The following is a 19,793-nucleotide window of genomic DNA, read 5'->3' on the forward strand; positions in this document are numbered from 1 at the left end:
ATGTAACAAAGGTATATGTTCTAAATATATAAAGATGGCCATATATTTAAAAGAAAAACATCTTAATTTTTAAATGAATAAATATACAAATAGAAATTCACCAAAGAAGAAATACAAACTGCCGATAAACATTTGAAAACATATCCAAATTCACTAGTAATCAAAAAATGCAAATTAACACCCTGCTCTTTCATTTAACATGCATTATAGGCAAAATCCTCTGGAACACTGTTAGTGCATGTATAAATTAAACATTCATCTTTGGAGGGTAATTTGGCAACATAGAGCCAAACTCTCCACACATACAATCTGACTCAGTGATTCCACTTAGGAATTTATCCTAAGAAAATAATTCAACAAATGCATAGACAAAGATGCTCACTCCATTACAGTTCATAGTGACAAAAATACTGATCATAACTAGAAATGAAAAATTACAGGCCTGGGTCAACAGACACACTAATATATTCATCATAGTAGCATATGATTTAAAATGATGAGGTTGGTATATACTTTATTAATATAGGAATTTGCCCATAATGCATGTTAAATGAAAGAGCAGGGTATGAAATGTCTGTAAAATATGGTCCCAGTTGTGTAAAAAGGCAAAGAAACCAGGCAGGAAGAGGGGAGAGAAGAGGGGCGGAGGTACATGTGTGGTGAGAGGTGTATCTGGGGAGCGTGTGAACAAGCAGAATGTCAGCAGGATAATGGACGTGGGTTAACTATGGTTGTTTCATCGGTCACCTTTCTAAGAGGTGACATTATGGGTGTTTTTTCCTTTCTTCTTTATATTCTTCTGGGTTGACTGAATTCTCTAAAAAAGCCATTTTTGCTAACCAGGTCTGCATATTACTTTATAATTAGAGAAACCTTTCAATAAATTCTCCTTCTTTATCTTTAGACACAGTGATCTATTAATTCCAGTTGGGCACAAGAGAATCCTGTTTTCACAAAGCATGTCTCTGGTCATACCAAGACAAAACAAAACAACTAAAACTTCTCGTATGTCTGTAGAAACCCTTTTTAAAATGTTCTCTAGTAGTTTCCACAAGAGGCACTTCAGCGGAGGTGGGACCCACTGAAACGTCAGACTGTTTGCTATTGGGAAATAGAGTATCTGATGCTGGTTGATCGAAAAGAAAGTAAAGAGTTAAATACCCTTCAGGATACTTGATTCATTAGATGAACTGGGATAAATAACAACTGCATTAGCAAATATTATGCCCAAATAAAGACTGTTGAGCTATTCTAACTTCAGGAATCAAACACAAACTGAGTTGACACAAAGCTCAACAGCTAGAACAATGAAGTGATAAAGGCTTCTGTGGGTTCCCCAAATTTGTCCCCTCTCATCTCTGCCAGTTTAAGGAAGGAAAAGGTTGTAATGGCAGAACAGTAAAACAAGTTAAATAAATTCCCAATATTTTAGCTAGACATTGTGAGTAATTCTAAAAAGACACAAATAGTTTCCTACATCCTAATAGACCTAAGAGGTGAAATTGCAAGTACTAATTCTGTTTCCAAGATTACACATGTGGTTTCAGTAAATCAATTTTCATTTCTTGGACATTTTGGTTTTTTAAATCATATATAAAAACCCAGGTCAGACTCACTTTAAAAAGATAGTTGGACACTTTCCATAGAACTTTTTCCTCACCATTGTTAGAATCTCCTAGAAATTACTAATGCCTATTTCTTCTCCAAACCCAGACAATTAATATTTTGGTGAAACTGTTTACCTTTCTTTCAGAATAAACCAATGTATCTATATAGCACATAAATTACTTTGTTTCTTCTTTAAAACTGCCCTGTCCAAGACAGCAGTCACGAGTCACATGTGGATACCGAGCACCTGAAATGGGACCAGTCCAGATGAAGATGTGCTAGAAGTGTAAAATACACGCTGGGTTTCAATACTTAATATGAAAATGTATATAATAGTTTATTAATAATTTTATACTGGTTATATATTAAAACAATATTTTGGATATATTGGGCTAAATATAATTTCACCTGTATGTTTCTACCTTTTTAAAGTGACTATTAGAAGATTTAACATTACATACATGGTTTGCATTGTATTTCTTTGGACAGTGCTGGTCTAGCATATTAGTCCATCATGCCAGGATTCTTCTTACCATTTCCGCAACTCTGCAAATACTCTCTGGGTCACCACCAGTGGTATTTTGCAGAAGGCTTGCTCTCTCCATCACATCCTGTGAAATGCCTATCGCTCATTCCTCGCTTGCACCCAAAATGACTTCTGTGTCTACTGGAAGTTCCTGCGCTACTTTGAGCCCCCTGTGCTCCTTGTGATCAGTGTTCTTCCTCTTGGTGTTTGCTCTCTGTGCCATCCGTATACTCTTTAGCAATAGGGAGCAGTTACAGTCTGCTTCCACTGGGAGAAGGTGTAACTTTCAGTGTGGGGTTGAAACTTGCTTCCCACACAGCAGACACACTGAAATGCAGTAGCAATTCCCCTGCAAAACTCATTAATTCCTTTAGTTCCACTAGTGCACTAGCGTGAAATGTTAACCATTTCACACCTGTAGGCTACTTTATCAGTCAGTATTGCTTTCATTAAAAACAAACAAACAAACCCAACCTGCCCGACATGGCCAAGGTTGGCTTGTTTTTCAAGAAATAGGTCAGAGGTGAGCAGACCAGGGGTGACACAGTAGCTTCATGAAGGCATCACTGCCCCATCCTCCTTTATTTTTCTGCCCTGCCCTCGTGGTCTCGAGATGCCTCCTGAAGGTTCAAGAAGTATTTCTATGCTCCAACCAAGAAGAAGAGAAAAATGAAGGGCAAAGAGCATATGTCAGCTGAGTCTTTCTTTCTCTTTTTATCAGGACATGTCTGCTTCTACCGCACTGGTGAGAACTGGTGCACACGGCCACTCCTAGATATAAGGGGACCTGAGACAGTGAGTATTTTTAACTAGGCATACGGCTGTCCCAGAGTGTTATCAGTAAGGAAGAAGGGTAAATGGACTTGGCGTAGGCAACTGGTAATGTGTACCACAAACATATTATAATCATATTATAACAACTACAATCGCAGTTCTTTTAGAGAGAGAGAGAAAATAGCTAAAGAGATGGAGATTACAGAAAACTCGAACACAATCTACAATCTTAGTGTAGGATACAAAATTGGGAGAAAAGAAGCCTTGAGAATTTGACTTTCATTATGTGAATCTTTTCATTTTACTGAACTTCTGCTTGTTTGAATAGTCCTTATACTAACTTTCAGCAGCATCTTTGCTAACAGTACAAGTTTAATTAACACACCAAAAAACTTTTTTATAGGCTCTGTTCAGGGCATATCAAACAGCTTCTCATACAACTTTATCAGCCTGACGGAGCCTGACATTAAATATGGCCCTATTTCACTTTTACAGGGTTTTCTCTCTCTCTGTTCCCTTCTAGTCAAACTGGATACTAGCAGACCCTGATCTTTTTATAAAAAGGGATTTGTCCCAAGTCATTTGCAAAATTCCAAACTCCTGTCACCAATCTGATCCAATAACAAATTCAGCATTCCACTTCTATATCTATCTGAAGCACCTGTTGTTGTTACTAAGCACCACTGTCTTTGCCCTCTTTGCAAATCTCAATTTCCACTGCTAGAAGAGCTTTTTTTACTTTAAAAAAAGAAAAAAGAAAAAACTTAGACACACAGCTTTTCATATCCACAAGTGTTAAGGTCCATGGGATGCCAGGTAGAGACTAGCAGAGCTGTGTTGGCTGTAGATAGCAGGCAGGCAGCTAGGGGCACTCACTCACTAAGTCACTCAGTAAGTGACTCTCCCAAACAAAAATGCTGCAGAAAGTCTGGTCCACTTCTCGCTTTAGCAAAATTCAAGTTTCTTAAATGTCATATATCTTTGCATCACTAGTATGAAGTCAAAACTTTGTATTAATCCATAAATGCCACTGATCTTGCCTGCTGTTCCCTCAAATGGCGCAAGCTTTCCTGTATCTAGACCTTTTCTACAAGTTATCTTCTTTCTGTAACATCCACCACCATCCACACAAAGGAAAGCCCTACTCATTTCTGAGATTCAACTCATATTTCACACTTTCCACACAGCCTTTCAGATCCCTCCACCATAATCTTTCTCTATTTTGAGCAAATTATAGTTACTTTCTTTGCACTTCTCTCATGTTACTTGTATTCTGCTTTATATCATCATATTTGTTTACTAGTCCTATCTTCTCCCACTAGATTGAAAGCTTTGAATCTATACTCCACCTTTAAAAGACAGATTTATACAGAAATTTGTTTGCATTTAATTAAATCTAGATTTACTTTTTTTGTGTGACAGAAATACTAAAATGAATCTTGCAACATCATTGACCACCATCATTGGTCATGAATTATGACCCTCAAAATAATCATTAGCCCATTGCTTTCCATTTGGAGGTCCACAGAAAACTATTACAAATTATCTGAAGGTCTGTCCTAGGGCTTTGGGGGCAGGAAAGAAAGACTGGCTACAAATGTCAGCACAAGGCACTCACTGTCCGCTCTACAACCTACTGGCCCCCACATATATTCAGCAGAAGAATCCAGTAATACAAAGTTTCTTGAGCTTCTATAGAGGATGAAGAGACTTCCTGAACCAAAAATCAGGACATAGAATTTTTATGCCATTTCCAGGTGAACTCCCATTTAAAACTTTAAAAGCATATGAAGGATGCTCAATATCATATGTCATTAGGCAACCACAAATTAAAACAACAATGAAATACCACTACACATCTATTAGAAAGGTTAACATCCAAAACACTGACAATACCAAATGCTGACAAGGATGTGGAGCAACAAGAACTCTCATTCCTTGGTGGTGGGAATGCAGTGATACAACCACTTTGGAAGATAGTTTGACAACGTCTTACAAAGTTAAACATCAGTTACCAAAGGAACCAACAGTCGCACTCTTGGTATTTACCTAAATAAGTTGAAATTTTATATCTACACAAAAACCTGCACCCAAATGTTCGTAGTAGGTTTATTCAGAATTGCCAAAACCTGGAAGCAACCAAGCTGTGCTTTGGTAGATGAATGTGGTAGATCCGCAGAATGGAATATTTTTTGTTGATAAAAAGAAATGAACTATTAAGGCACAAAAAGACATGAATAAATTTTAAATACATATTGCTAAGTGAAAGAAGTCAACCTGAAGATTCTACATACTGTATTATTCCAACTATATGACCTTCTGGAAATTATATGACAGTAAACATATGACATTCTGAAAAACTATAAAGACAGTAAAAAGATCAGTGGTTGCCAAAGATTCACAGGAGGAGAAAAAGAGATGAATAGGAGGCACATGGGATTTTTAGGGCAATAAAACTATTCTGTATGATACTGTAATGGTGGGTACATGACCCACATTTGTCAAAACCCATACAATGTATGACACAACTATGGACTTTAATAAAAATGTATCAATATTGGCTCATCATTTGTAAGAAAGGTACCACACTAACGCAAGACGTTAATAATAGGGGGGATTTCAGGGCCCCCGTTAATGGTGAGAAGATACATGGGAACTCTGCACTTTTTGTTCACTTTTTTCTGTAAACCTAAAACTGCTCAAAAAATTATCTATTCTTTTTTAAAGGTTATATACCACATCATTCCAAGTATATGACATTCTGGAAAAAGCAAAACCATAGAGGAAAGATCAGCAGTTACCAAAGGTTCAGAAGAATAGGTGGAGGAATGAATCAGTAGAATATAGGATTTTTAGGGAGTGAAATTACTATGTATGATACTGTAATAGTAGAAACATAACATTATGCATTTGTTAAAATCTACAGAACTGTACAACACAAAGCATGAACTCTAACACAAAATCACACAAAAGCAAGATGTTAATAGTAGGGAAAACTGCAAGTGGGTATATGGGACCTGTACTTTCTGCTCAGTTTTTCTGTAAACCTAAAACTGTTCTAAAAAATAAAGTATTTTTAAATGTTTTAATATATCAGGGAGTTCATTTCTTTATTAAATCTGGTACGTGTTCCAATTAAAACTGTTCATTGTAAAAAGTTCAAGTATTAAGAGATAACACTTTAAAGCTAAAGTTAAAAGAGGCAATAAGAAAGGCAGATAAACAGTTGGAAAAAATCCATCTCCCTTGGGAAAAAAGTAACAGTGATGTATTCTTACAAACATAGGTTGTGTGTGACTATAATATACCTCTTTTTCTTTCTCCTTCCCTAGAGTTCAGAGACTGATGTGCTGTTCTCAAAAAGCTACGTAACAACTTTTCCCTGGCTGATTTGAAAATACTGGTGTGCTTGTCACTAGGGGGACGATGCAAAGCTTTAGAAAAGCTACAGAAAAATAAGGGGGAAAATAAAGGAAAGTGCCAGTATCCTGTGCAGAGACCAAGGAAGGCCTAACTCCAAGAATTTCCACTTTCATTATATTTTCATTTCTATGAGTTCTAATTGGTTCCATTTCAAATTTTCCTTTGTCATGCTCCCAAAAGCCCATTTTATTTTTTAAATATATTAAGCAGACTTATTTTACACTCTGAAATAGACTATTCTGAATTGCAGTCTATGTGGAATTGATTTTACAATGTGTTTCTTTCTATTAACTCTTGCTTACAGTGGCTTATTTCCTTGTTTTTTTGGGGGGGATCTTTATTGTGAATTCATGGTCCTTAAACTTTATTTGTGGGGAATTCTTTAAGGATTTAAATTGAGTTCTTCCAGATAGAGTTCCCTTTCCTTCTATCAGGAGTCAGGAATACTGCCAACCTAAGATCATTTTCAACTAACCTTTCAACTTGGGGTTTCTCAGGCCCTGCAAGTAGTGTGAACTCAAACCCCAAATCTACTTTCATGCAGGCTTGTAGTTAGAAATTTTCATGGAAAACATTTTTTTCCCATCCCACCCACAACCAAAACAGGATAGATAGATAAATAGATAGACAGACAGACACACACACACACACACACACACACACACACGTATGTACCTACCTACCTCCATATGTACACACACGAGAGAGTGAGGTCTCTACCACTCCCTCTCCAGGGCAGGTTTTTCCGCACCCACTGAGGCCTTATGTACCAATTCCTCAGCCTCAGGCTCTGTCTCCTGAGCCCCCTACACGTGGCCTATTAAAACCCAGGCTTTAGGCCACTGGAGAGCAACAGATACCTCAGGGACAAATGCTGGCTCCTGTGGCCACTTGCCCCTTCTGATTCATACTGCTTTTTCATCTCTATCCTCCAAGGGATTCGCTTATGTTTCTGCCAACTCAGCCATGCTTTTAAAATTATTTTTCAAAAAATACGTTTTATCCAGTCTATTTAGGATTGCCCTACTAAGAGGAGTTTCTCTAAACTCTAGTCTGCCCATAGCTAGAAGTAGAACCCGCCTTCTTAGAGACCTGACACAGGGGCTGGCTGCAAGGCCATTGTTTTCTCCTAGTTCTAAGTATGAAGCTTTATATAATTCATAATTTCAGGCAGTATTTTTCATTTTGTTTCAGCTTTTTCCAACTTCGTTCAATGGCCATGTTCCACATGGCACAACTGATCCTGCCCTGGCCCCAGTTCCACACAACAAATGTGGTTCTGGTCCCCAACCTCACATGGGTCCCTCTGACCTTAATGGCAGAGATCAGGAGTGGGCTTGCACTCAGTGCTCCTCCCAGAGGGGCCTGCTGGCAGTGCTTGTTTGTTACTGGTCTGCCACAAGATGAGGAGCTATGCCAGAAGGTAAATCAGCCATGTCAGTAAGCAAGCTTTTCTTGATGAAGTAAAGAGAGTATGGATTTACATTTGATCACATTTCCTTATGCCACTGATAACAAACAGTTCTCTGATGTCTATGCTGAGATCACTGCTCTAGATAATCCCTGCTTAGGGCGGAGGTAGCCTGACATGGAAAGAGAAGTAGATCTAGGATCTGAAGGTCTAAAAAAAATTGGCTGTAGTTGGTTAAGAAAATAATGAAAGGATTAAAGACTATATATGAATACTAACATTTCCAATGGGAAAGAATCATTCAAGAATTTAATATATTATAAGTATTTTAAAAAGAAATAAAATGAGAATACAACCCATGTAAAAATCCAAATAATAGGCTTAATTTCAGCTCTAAAATTGTCATAACTTTTATCCATGCATTCTAATTTTATGTTGATAAAAGCTTTGCTGGTTACATGTGTTTTGTGTGTATGCACAGCATAGTATAATTTTTACAATATTTTTGTTTATATAATTATATTTAATTATAACCCTCAATGAGATATTATTCGCCTATTTCTTGAAGTAAGTCCATGCACCTGGAACAGGGAATCACATCCAATGCACATGGCCTCAAACAATGAACACTGAAAACCAATTCAGAAAGCAAAAGATGAGTTATGCTAAAATCTAACTAGCTTTATCATCTATTTCTAGAGCCTCTGTTCAACAATAAAGCTTTCAGGAAAAACAAGTAGTACTATGAAACAAAGTTGCCATCAAAATTTTCATTTTTCAGATGACTTTCAAGACACAGCACATTATCATTCAGAAACAGCACAATACCTACACCTTCTAAAACAATATCAAGTCCGCATTATCATAATACATGTGAAGACTCATAATCCAGAAGAAAATACCCTTATTACTCATCAAAACATTTTTATTGTAGCCAAGACATGGAAGCAACCTAAGTGTCCATCAACAGATGACTGGATAAACAATATGTGGTATATATACACAACGGAATATTACTCAGCCATAAAAAAGAATGAAGTAATGCCATTTGCAGCAACATGGATGGACCTAGAGATTATCACACTAAGTGAAGTAACTCAGACAAACACAAATATCATATACTACTAATATGTGGAATATAAAAAAAGATACAAATTAACTTATTTACAAAACAGAAACAGACTCATAGATATAGAAAACAAATTTATGGTTACCAATGGGGAAGGGGGGAGGGAATAAATTGGGAGTATGAGATTAACAGATACACACTACCATATATAAAACAGATAAACAACAAGGATTTACTGTATAGCACAAGGAACTATATTCAATATCTTGTAATAAACTATACTATAAAAGAATTTTTAAAAGAATATAGATACACACATACGTATGTATAACCGAATCACTTTCCTGTACACCTGAAACTAACACAATATTGTAAATCAACTGTACTTCAAATAAAGAAAACATTTTTATTGTATAAGTAGAATACAATGTATATTTATATCTCCTCTTGTTCCAAAATGGATTTGAAACTGAAGTCTAGTAATGTATTTCATAAATGGATTTAAAGTGATAGTTGAAGCAAAATAAGTCAAAGAAAAAACATCCAGTTACTCTTAACATCTTATTTCCAAAGCACTACAGCTAATTGTGTTTTTAATTTATCCTATAGTATATCCAAATATCATATGTAACCAATAACTTCTGAAAGGTTACTGGCTCATTTATTCATTCCAGAATAATTCCTGAACACCAGTCATGTACCTATAATTGCTACATGCTGTTTCTCAACTATTAAATGATATTAGTCAGTTGCAAAAAGATTTGTCAAATTTCCATATCAAATGATGCAGAAATATATCAGTGTAAAATGTTTATGTGTCTTACTTGTTTCCAAATGTGTTTCTTTGCCTATAATCATGAGAACAAATTTTTAAAGGTTTGTTTCACTATCAATGTGCAAAACCCACTCAAAAATTCACAATCAAGTATTTTGCATTATTACTGCACACACTTGCCATCACCTACAGAAGAAAAAAAAGGTGGTATACCCTATAAAAATACCAACTTTGTATGTAAATCTTACCCATCTTCCTAAAAGTTGTTACAAATGAAAAAAAAAAAAGATTAAATAATTTCTACAGTTCTGAACAATGACACCAAAGAGAGAATGTAATTACTTTTCCAACTCAGGCCTTAGTTAATGGATGCTTGTTAGTCTTCCAGTTTAACCGCAAACATGTCAGGCTTGTTTGGAGTTCTGTTGAATTTGGAAAAGATGTGTAAATAGTAACAGCTTAACAGTTTTAGAATAAAGACCACATTTGTGAGTAGCCCCAAATCTTTGCTGAAAATTGGCTGAACTATACAGGTAACCTAGAAAGGCTGGATTTAACGAAAAGTCCATAGGTTGCAGTGTCAAAAGAATTGGGGATTGGCCCAAGTCTACCAACAATTAATTGTGAGTCCTTGAAAAATAATTTAGCTGTTCAAGACTTTGGTTTCTAATCCGTGGAACTAGCCCACGTGACCTGTAAGGCCCCTTCAGCTCTCACGTTCTGTGATTCCAATTCTATGGCCTGTTTAGCCATTAAAGGTAGACCCTCCATCTATTCACTGAGCAGAAGAAATCCTCCAGTCTCCTGATTGGGGTTCATGTATTCTTATACTAGGTTAAGTGGCAAGAGCATGTCGAAATAAGAATTAGAACACAAGGACTTATCATCCTTTGTGAACTGCATTCTTATCCACAACGCTCAGCAACAAGGCTTAGAGTGCTAAACATTTTGATGCAATAATGACAATGCAGTTCACCAAACAAGGCCATGCTCAGTGGTTTCCAGGAAACCAAAAAAGAAAGAATGTAGAAAGAAATAGTAGAGACTTCAAATGATGAAAAAAATGAACAAAGTTCAAACTGAGAATCAAAAAGAGATACAATAAAGACCTAAAAAGTATGTCCAAGGCATTTAGAATGACTGGAACCATGGAAAGCTTTTCCTAACAATACTAACAAAACATTTTTATGACTATTTTCTCATTAAAAGAGTCAATCAGATGAGATAATACTGGCGATCCTTTCTTGGAAAATGCAAAAACTAAAATTGAATTATTTTGATTTGTGAAAGCTAGAATTATTATGCAACTCTATTAAAGGCATTTTTACCTAATCCTAGAAGTTAAAGATGTTCCTTATTTTAAAAAAAATCCTTAGTTTTATTATCAGAATGGAACACTCAATATTTCAAAAAAATTAGACCAAACATGAATTATTGTTATTATTTAATTACTTAAAGAGTCCATCATTACATAAAAGGATTTAAATGTCCTTTAACAAATAAAACAATGGAATAACACAACTGCCTCAATTATGACTCCCCTTTGTTTTGGAATAAAGAAATTTTTAATAGAAGATGGAAAAAATAAAGCTAAGTGATTAATACATATTCTATTTCCCTTAAGATTGTTGTCATATGTATACATATATACATTACATAATTATAGTTGGTACTTAGAATCTATCTAGAATTTTTATTTTTATATTTTGTATCACTCATTTCCAATTAAAAGCCCTTTACTGACAAAATTCATATATTTATAAATTTTGTTACCCTGCCATAGTATTAAATGGGTTAAGAGTGTATAAATTGCTTTGGCATTCTAATTGAGAGTATTTAAGTTGTTTTTTGTTTGGTTTGGTTTGGTTTTCCTTGGGTGTTATTTCTTTGGAAATATTCCTAAAATAGTCTTTGGAATTACATAGGTCTAAAATATAAATAATGTTATAGCTATTACTATAACAATTGACCAATTGTTATCCAGAGGGAAAAACAACCAATTTAAAAAGCTACAAATAATGTTCAAATACTGCTGTCCCCACTCCCCACATCTCCTACTAACATATAGTTATATCACATTTATCATTATTTTTACTGGTCTGATAAGTATATACAATGCCTAAAGGTTGATTGAATATGAATTTTAATCACTGTAAGACGGAACATTATTCCTTGTGATGATCCACACTATTTTTCTAAATAAATAAAAACCACTTATTGAGAGACAATAAGTAGTGATCTTTTGTATGCATCAATGCTTTCCATATTTTTAAACATTTAAACATGCATATTGTGGAAAGTTGTAATATAAAGGAAAATACGAGAAACAATATAAAAATCACCTATAATCCCAGTACACTTTCCCTTTAAATAGTGTAATAAAAAGTGAATTTCCTTTTTCACCTCCCCATCCATTCCATCCTCTCTAAAAGTAATCACTGTTAAGCATTTGGTACCTATTGTTTCAAGATTTTTCCATGACTTTTTCTGTTTTTGAAGCGGAATAATATCGATCATTGTCTTATGCAACAGGCTATTTTCCTTCATACAATATCGTAGACATCATTCCAAGATACATAGATCTCCCTCATTCTTTTGATGACAATATGATATTCTATAGCAGGTATATAAGTGATAAAACCAGGCTGAAGAAGGGGAAAGGGGTCCCAGTTGATATATGAAGTGTACATATTATATTTGCTTTTGTTTTTTTTTTAATTTTAGTTAAGGTCTCATAGGCACCACCAATTCCCTTACCTTCTTGATCTTACACTGCAATCACCCAGCCTCTCCTCACCCCGGCCTCAACTCACAATCCATTTTCTCCATTTTTGGTGGACTACTGAGGGCCATCAGAGAAGACTCCAAACCTTACTGTCTGGCCCCATTTCACAGCTAGGGTTTCCAGCCTCAGCTGGGCAGTCTTCTTTGTTCACCATTGCTTCTTCCTCAACATCAGAAAGGTCTATTCCAGTCCTTTCCTACCCTGCTTCAAGGCCCCATCCCCACTGTGCCTCTCATTCTGACCATACGGCTTAATCTCTAATTTACCAAGTAAACAGAGAACATTTGGCATTACTTCTCTCATCTCCTCTTCATCTATGAACTTGCCCTTCTAGGCCACCCTTCCCTTCTTTCATCCTGAGTCAGGAAAAGGGCATCTTGATTCTACTCCAAGGCTTATCCCTGTCTTCAATTTCATCCTCTAGCCTGTCTCCTCCCCTTCCTTATCATAGAAACAAGCTTATGTAAATGTCATATTAAAATGTTAATAAAATGCAAAATGTTTACACAGCACTTAAAATATGTTAGACCCTGTTGGAAGGAAGTACTTTACATATGTTAACTAATTTAATCTTCATAACAGCCCATAAGCTAGGTATGAATTACAACTATCCCCATTCTACAGATCTAGGAACTGAAGCACAGGGAGGTCAGCAGATCTGCCCAAGGTCACACAGACAGTAAGTACAGAGCTGAGATTAAAACCCAAGCAGTCTGACTCATAACCACAAAGTCCCATGTATAGAAGCTCCCATAACAGGGCTGGAACCGAGGGAGGTAATATAAAGCAGAGTGGAGTTAGAAGACTGGGCAGAGAAATCTACAGAGTATCAAAACAATGGAAATGTAACTCTCAGGGCTGGATGGGAAAATCAGGGGTTAGAGGTACCAGAGGGCAAACAATGGAGAGGGTATCCGTGCAGTTTGTCTTGTGTTGCTTACACTACGAATATGGCTATTTCCATTGTCTCTTGATTCTATCATCTCAAATTATCTCCACACAAGTAGTTACCCTGACAGTTCACAGTCAAAGCCAATACTCCTTACCCCATGGGAACCTACTACATGAGATATGAGTGACTCAACACAAATTCCGCCCCCTCAACAATATGTGAGAAAGAGCTCAAAGCACAACACCTTCACATACTCGCCACATACAAGCTGCCTACTTGTGCTGGAGAAACAGACCTACTCCATGAAGCCCCCTTTTTAATATTTAAATTCTCCCTACGGCCACCTAGCAAGTGTCACCCCAGCCTAATTTGAAAACCTTGCCCCAGACAGACCACTCCCCCTGAGACTGTTCTAACTTTCTTCCTTAGTATTTACCAGAAATCTGTTGCTTTATAGCCTCCCAATCACCATGCTTTTTTCCTTACACTATAAAGAACAAAACTAATACTTCAAATGTTAGTCCTTCAGATCTCTTTGGGAAGTTACCAAATGTGTGATTTTTCTATCAAACTATTCCTCCCCACCTTCCCCACAACACACAAACACACACATGCACACGGATGCACACACACACACAGTCTCTTCTTCACCAGGCAAAAAAAATACACTCAGTCTCATCAACAGTCCTTCATATGACCTGGTTTTAACATCATCCTTATCCTTGTCACTGTACTATCCAAGTAGGATCAATTTTGCTTACCTCTTCCTCAACATGTAGCACGGCAGCAGCAAGACACTGCTGACTCATACCAAGCAAATCCTAAAGATTAGTTTCACGTGTGCTGCTTCTAGCATCTGGGCTCATTCTTTCTCTACTTACACAGCTGGTGTCCAGGCCCCTGCATGCTTACTGATGTTCACATTACATTGGTGAACCTCACACTTTTTCATTGTGCTACTTCCCCTAGCTCCTAAGAGCTAGATCCACTGATACCAATACCATCACCCCCCGGTTAAATCAAACCCCACTTTTCACAGCCAATCTTGACCAAGGCAAGTGCATCCGCAGCCTCAGGCTACCATCGGGAACATAGAACTAAGTCATTTCTCCAGTCCTTACTGACAAATCAATGCTGGGAGCCATGTCACTCCAGGAGTGCCCCATAGGGCTCCTACATGGCCCCTGAGCTTACTCCTTCCCTCTTCTATCCCTAAGAGTGGTTACAGATTTGATCCTTTAATTGCCAATTCAATGGCCACAGATTACTTGCTTCACCCAAATCACTGATCTGGAAACAATGATCCACTGCAATAGGGAGAATAAAACAAACAACAAAATTAGCCATTTCTAGAAGCCATTATTCAGAAAACAGATTCTCTGGTCTGTAGGTAGCAGGCTAGCTTATAAAGGTATACACACACACACACACACACACACACATACATACACATATTCTCCTAAAAAGTGTTACACTAAATTTCAAATGTAACTCTCAATAGAAGGCTTCAACCAATGAATACTCAGGAAGCACACAAACTAAGCTTTAGAAACTAGAAGTAACACCATCTCTCACCAAAAACACATATGCCAAGAATCACAGGCAAAAGGACAGAGGTCATCTACCCCCACTCCCTTGATTCCTAAAGTGATAAAACTAAGTGTCTAAGAGATGAAGTGATTTATTCATGGTAACAGAGCAGGCTCCTAACAACACTGAAACAAAGCCTCCAGTCTCCAGATTCCCAGTCCACAAAGTACCTGGAAGTTTATGAGAGACAACAGGCTTTACAGAATTTGAAACAGACACAGGCTCTTCCCTCAGAAGTATGCACACAGTACCCAATATATTCCATAGCACCTTAGGAAACAGTAGGCAATTAAAACAAAAAGACAATTACAGATCAACACTCATGTGCCTTTATCTACCATATACAAGTTTCTGCAAGTGTTGACTATAAAACACAAAACTGTGAAATTATCATTTATATAAGGGATTCCAAACATTCTGCCCATGAATATTACTGGTTATAACAAATTTATCACAATTTAATTAACCAAAAATAATAGTAATCAGAAAAGCAAAGCAAGTAAGTACCAGAAAGGCGGTATAGCATAGTTGCCAGAGGCTAACCATTTGAATCCAATTCCTCACACTCACTAGCTGTGTAACCCTGAGGAAGGTGCTCAACCTCTCCAGGCCTCCATCTCCACATCTATGAAATGAGGATAGTAGTGTTTACCTCAGAGTGGTTGTGAAGATTAGCTATGTTAATAAATTGTAGAGTATCTGGAACAGTGCCTGTCACATAGTAGGTACACAATAATTGTTCTCCTCTGTTTACTTTTTTTGGCTCTTCTCTACTTACATGTTATTCTTTTCTACTTAGATAACCAACTTTTGATATTTATCATCTCTTTAAGCCTAGCCAACCATCATATGGCACTGGAATAAAATGTAAGCTTTCCTAAGGACCCAGGTTTTGAGTCAAAATTTTAAAATGATAGAGACATGGTGGAAAAGAATGGATACATGTCCAAGGCACATGATAAATGGTCAAAAATTAGGAGAACTGAATTACGGAGAATGACAGATTTGCCTGCCTTGGATTGGGGGTGAGAAATGCAACAGTTTTCAAAACCAGTCAAATCACAAACATTTTATTTATCACATTTACCAATCTGGCAATGCCCGTCATCACCACCACAACTACTAGCCAAGAGCCCCTTTATGCTTCCTAACATTCCTACTTCTGCTTCTTCTCCATATCAGCAGACTCCAGGAGAAAACAATCCCTCAGAAAATGAGGACACAGGTCTCCGTGAAATATAATCCCATTAAGTTCCATGAAAAGTAAACAAAAATGAATGATAAAGAGAAGCACGATGCATTTCTTCCCTTTAGATTTGCTGCCTGACTCCCTCTAGGTTGACCAGGACACTCTCTAGGTCCAAGTCAGTGCTGCTGTCCATGCTGGCAAATGATAAGAGCAGTTCAGCTGGACATGACCGTAAGGGTAAAGAATCTTGGTTGGGATTGGTGGACACTCTTGGAGAGCTCTGAAGAGATCAGATTTAATCAGTCACTTACCTGATGCTTACTCTCGTGGGGCAGCATATAAACAGGAATAATGAGAGAAGAGACTGACCAGATTATAAGTAGCTAGAGAGGAGATAACAATGTTCAGAGAAGGGTGATACAAGTAGGGACAAAAAAGAAAAGACCTTCAAAGAGTCATAAGGAACAGTGGTAAGATATGGCAACAAATTAGAAGCACTTGTTAAAATTTAATGAGGCTTGAAGATCTTCAAGGTAACAGGATTTAGTATGAGACAGAAAGTAGGTACTGCTGGCAATTATAAGACCAGCCCTGGGAGAAAGGATGCAGGTGGAATCACAAGTTCAGCCTTGTCATGTTAAATTTTAGGCAAAAGCCAAGAATCCAGTAAGAAATAGCTCATGGGTAGCTGGAAAATTATAATATTTAGAGCATTTCTAATAGGTTCAGAATATCAACTAGCTCACAGTTCAGTTGATTTAAGAGTTTTCTCTCATCAGCAATAATATATCTTTAAGTGGCAAGCAATTAAAACATGAAATAGGTTCAAGATGGATTTAAAATGTATTAATATTAATGAGTAATAATATATTATTAATTATGAACAAAAAGTGGGAGTATTTAAGCTTTAAGTTCAATATATAAAGATGATTTTGTGGAGAATACTAAATTTTTCTGCACACAAAAAGAACATTTATGTCACTGTCAGACACAGAATACTAGGCATATGGGTCATTATTTTGACTTAAGATAGTATTTCACAGGTTTATTATGTCATATAAATTAATCATAATACTACTTTAAGTTCTATGAATTATATTTTTAGCTTTTATTCAAATCCTTACTGACAAACACCCATGTTAGTTTTCCTGACTGATGTAACATATAAAAACAGTCATAAAACAGTCAAAGGAAATTAGAACATTTTTAATACAATCATTGGCTACTTTAAATGAAAAAAAAGACTTACCACATTTTCCTTCATCTTTTTTAGCTCTTCATCTATCTCTTTCAACCGATTCTGCTGATCCCGTTGCTCTTTGGTGTTCTGAAGTACCTTTTCTCCTGGAGTTATTTCCATATTTTTATCATCACCAGTAAGGTCAGGCTCCTAATTTAAAAAAAAAAAATTCAGGTACAGGCTGGAAGTGCACCCTCACACATCATGCCAAAGCAACTGAGCCTTGAAGGTTGGCTTTGCTTCTCAAAAAATATTTCGTCCCTTCAAAATGATATTTATAACTCTAAAGTCTTCTTATCTGAGGGATGAAAGGTCCAGCTGTACATAAAACAAGTAGGCAAATAAACTCAATCATCTGGAAAGCAGGAAGTTAGAGTGAAAAGAGCAATGGGCAGGGAGCAGGGACCTGGGCTCTGGTCACTGGTCTGTACTTATAAGCTTAGAATCTTGGGCAAATCAGTTTTTCGGGTCTTCAAGTTCATCATGTAAATAATAAGAAAAAAAACCCTTGCCCATCCATGTTACAAGGGGCAGCTATGTAAGAGTAAAAAGAGAACTAGATTTGGCCAAGTCCGGAGTTTTGCACCCTGACTCTACCTGGTTCCTGACTGAGATGGCCTCAGGGAAATCAATTAACCTCTCTGAGTTTCAGTTCATCATCTGCAAAATTATAATAATAATAAGATCTAGCCTAAAAGTCATTATAGTGCAACACAGGCATGCAACAAATCTTAGTACCTACCAAATATGAGCTGAATATGTCCTTTGAAAAGAATAAGCATTACAAAATGAAAGTATTTTATTATTATCAGCAATATTTGAAGTGACAGAACCAAATTCTCCCAAAGTTAATATTTCTAGATGATTCAAATGAGTATTTCTTCACAGTAAGCTGGCCCTATACCTATAACTAAACTTCCTGCATTTTCTCCACGGATCTCCTACTCCGTGTTGCCATGCAGGTGACTGGCATAAGTGACATTCTGAAGTTGCTTAAGCCAGAATCCTCCCACATTCTCATTTCTTACATAGAGTTGGTCACCAAGAATCATCACCAATTTACTTTTAATACCTTTTTAATCAAGGCCCTTCTCTCTTTCTCACTGTCTCCTCATCATTCACTTGAACCAGTAGTCTTCAAACTCCAGTGTGCTTCAGACTCACCTACAGAGCCTGTGAAAATATTCAAAGGCCCAGCCTCCACCCCAGAGATTCTGATTCAATAGGCAAGAATTGGAGACATACCACCTGAAGCACAACTGCTGGAAAATTTGACAACTATTGACTTGAAGTGCAAGTCCTCACCCACTCCTTCATGGCCTGAGCCCTGACTATTTCTTTATCATCTCCAATCATGTGATCTCAGACCCAAAGCCACAGCAACATTCACTGCTAGTTCACCACTCCATGCCTCTTCCTTCCAACTCCTTATGCAGACTCCTATTCTTTTTAAGCCCAGCACAAACATATTGTCACTACAAAATATTCCATGACATACCCAGGAAGGGCAGTTATTCTCCCAGACATGTCACAGGTTCCCTCACTGCACTTTCCACAGTGCTACTGCCCAGACAGGGATGGTGACTAATCCCTGTCCACATCCCAGTACAAACCATAATCCTGAAGCTGTAGAAGCACTGGCCAACAGACTGTAATTGTGGTTCTCAGAACTCCGATCACACTAATGTTTCAATGACATTCATACTGTATAAAATTCTAATGAGGCAACATTAAAAGTGTACATCTATTTCAAGAAGTGATTCCTTTTCCCCCAAAGGGGACTCATTTCTGGTAGCTCTTGATCACTAGAAGCATCTAGACAGCAAATTATTATCAGAACTGTCTTTAAAAAGGAAACCTAAAGTTAGGAATTCAGAATAGATGGTATCAATATCTCTTTGCAGCTCTAGACATCTGGCATTTTACGACCCACTATGAAGTAGGATACATACCGTCTTAGTCTGTTTAAGCTGCTATTACAGAACACCACAGACTGGGTGTCTTATAAACCACAGAAATGTACTTCTGTCACTTCTGGAGGCTTGTAAGTCCAAGATCAAGGCACTGGCAGATTTTGTGTCTGGTGAAGCCTGCTTCCTGGTTCCTAAAAGGCCATCTTTTTGCTGTGTCCTCACATGGCAAAAGGGACAAGGAAGCTCTTTGGGTCTCTTTCATAAGGACACTTATTCCATTCATGAGGGCTCCACCCCCTTGATGAAATCACACCTAAACACCATCATATTGAGGCTTAGATTTCAACATAAGAATTTGGTGGAGTCACAAACATTTAGTCTATAGAACACAGTGATCTGAAAAACATCCAAACTGGATTTCATTTTTAAATAGAAATCATTTTTTTAAAAGAAAGAATATCATTTTAAATAATCCACAACTAGGATTTTTAAAAAATCTTTGGGTAGGCAAAAACAGAAAGAAAGGTCTGTAAACCATTCTTTATCAATATTTTAAAATTTTACTTATCCAAAGTCACCAGTAAGAAAACAGAAAAGC

The 19,793-nt window shown here is 37.0% G+C and overlaps 1 protein-coding gene across 7 annotated transcripts in view; it reads right to left on the minus strand.

Moving 5' to 3' along the window:
* FSIP1 (fibrous sheath interacting protein 1) overlaps positions 1-19,793 on the minus strand; it is a 174,699-nt gene that overhangs the window by 99,724 nt on the left and 55,182 nt on the right. For all 7 annotated transcript variants that reach the window (XM_045524383.2, XM_045524386.2, XM_010965126.3 and 4 more), the window contains one exon: positions 17,292-17,432. In XM_045524383.2, coding sequence (XP_045380339.1) covers positions 17,292-17,432 — 141 coding nt within the window. The remainder of the gene's footprint in view (positions 1-17,291; positions 17,433-19,793) is intronic.

This window comes from Camelus bactrianus, chromosome 6 (assembly GCF_048773025.1).
Source record: "Camelus bactrianus isolate YW-2024 breed Bactrian camel chromosome 6, ASM4877302v1, whole genome shotgun sequence".
NCBI lineage: Eukaryota > Metazoa > Chordata > Mammalia > Artiodactyla > Camelidae > Camelus > Camelus bactrianus.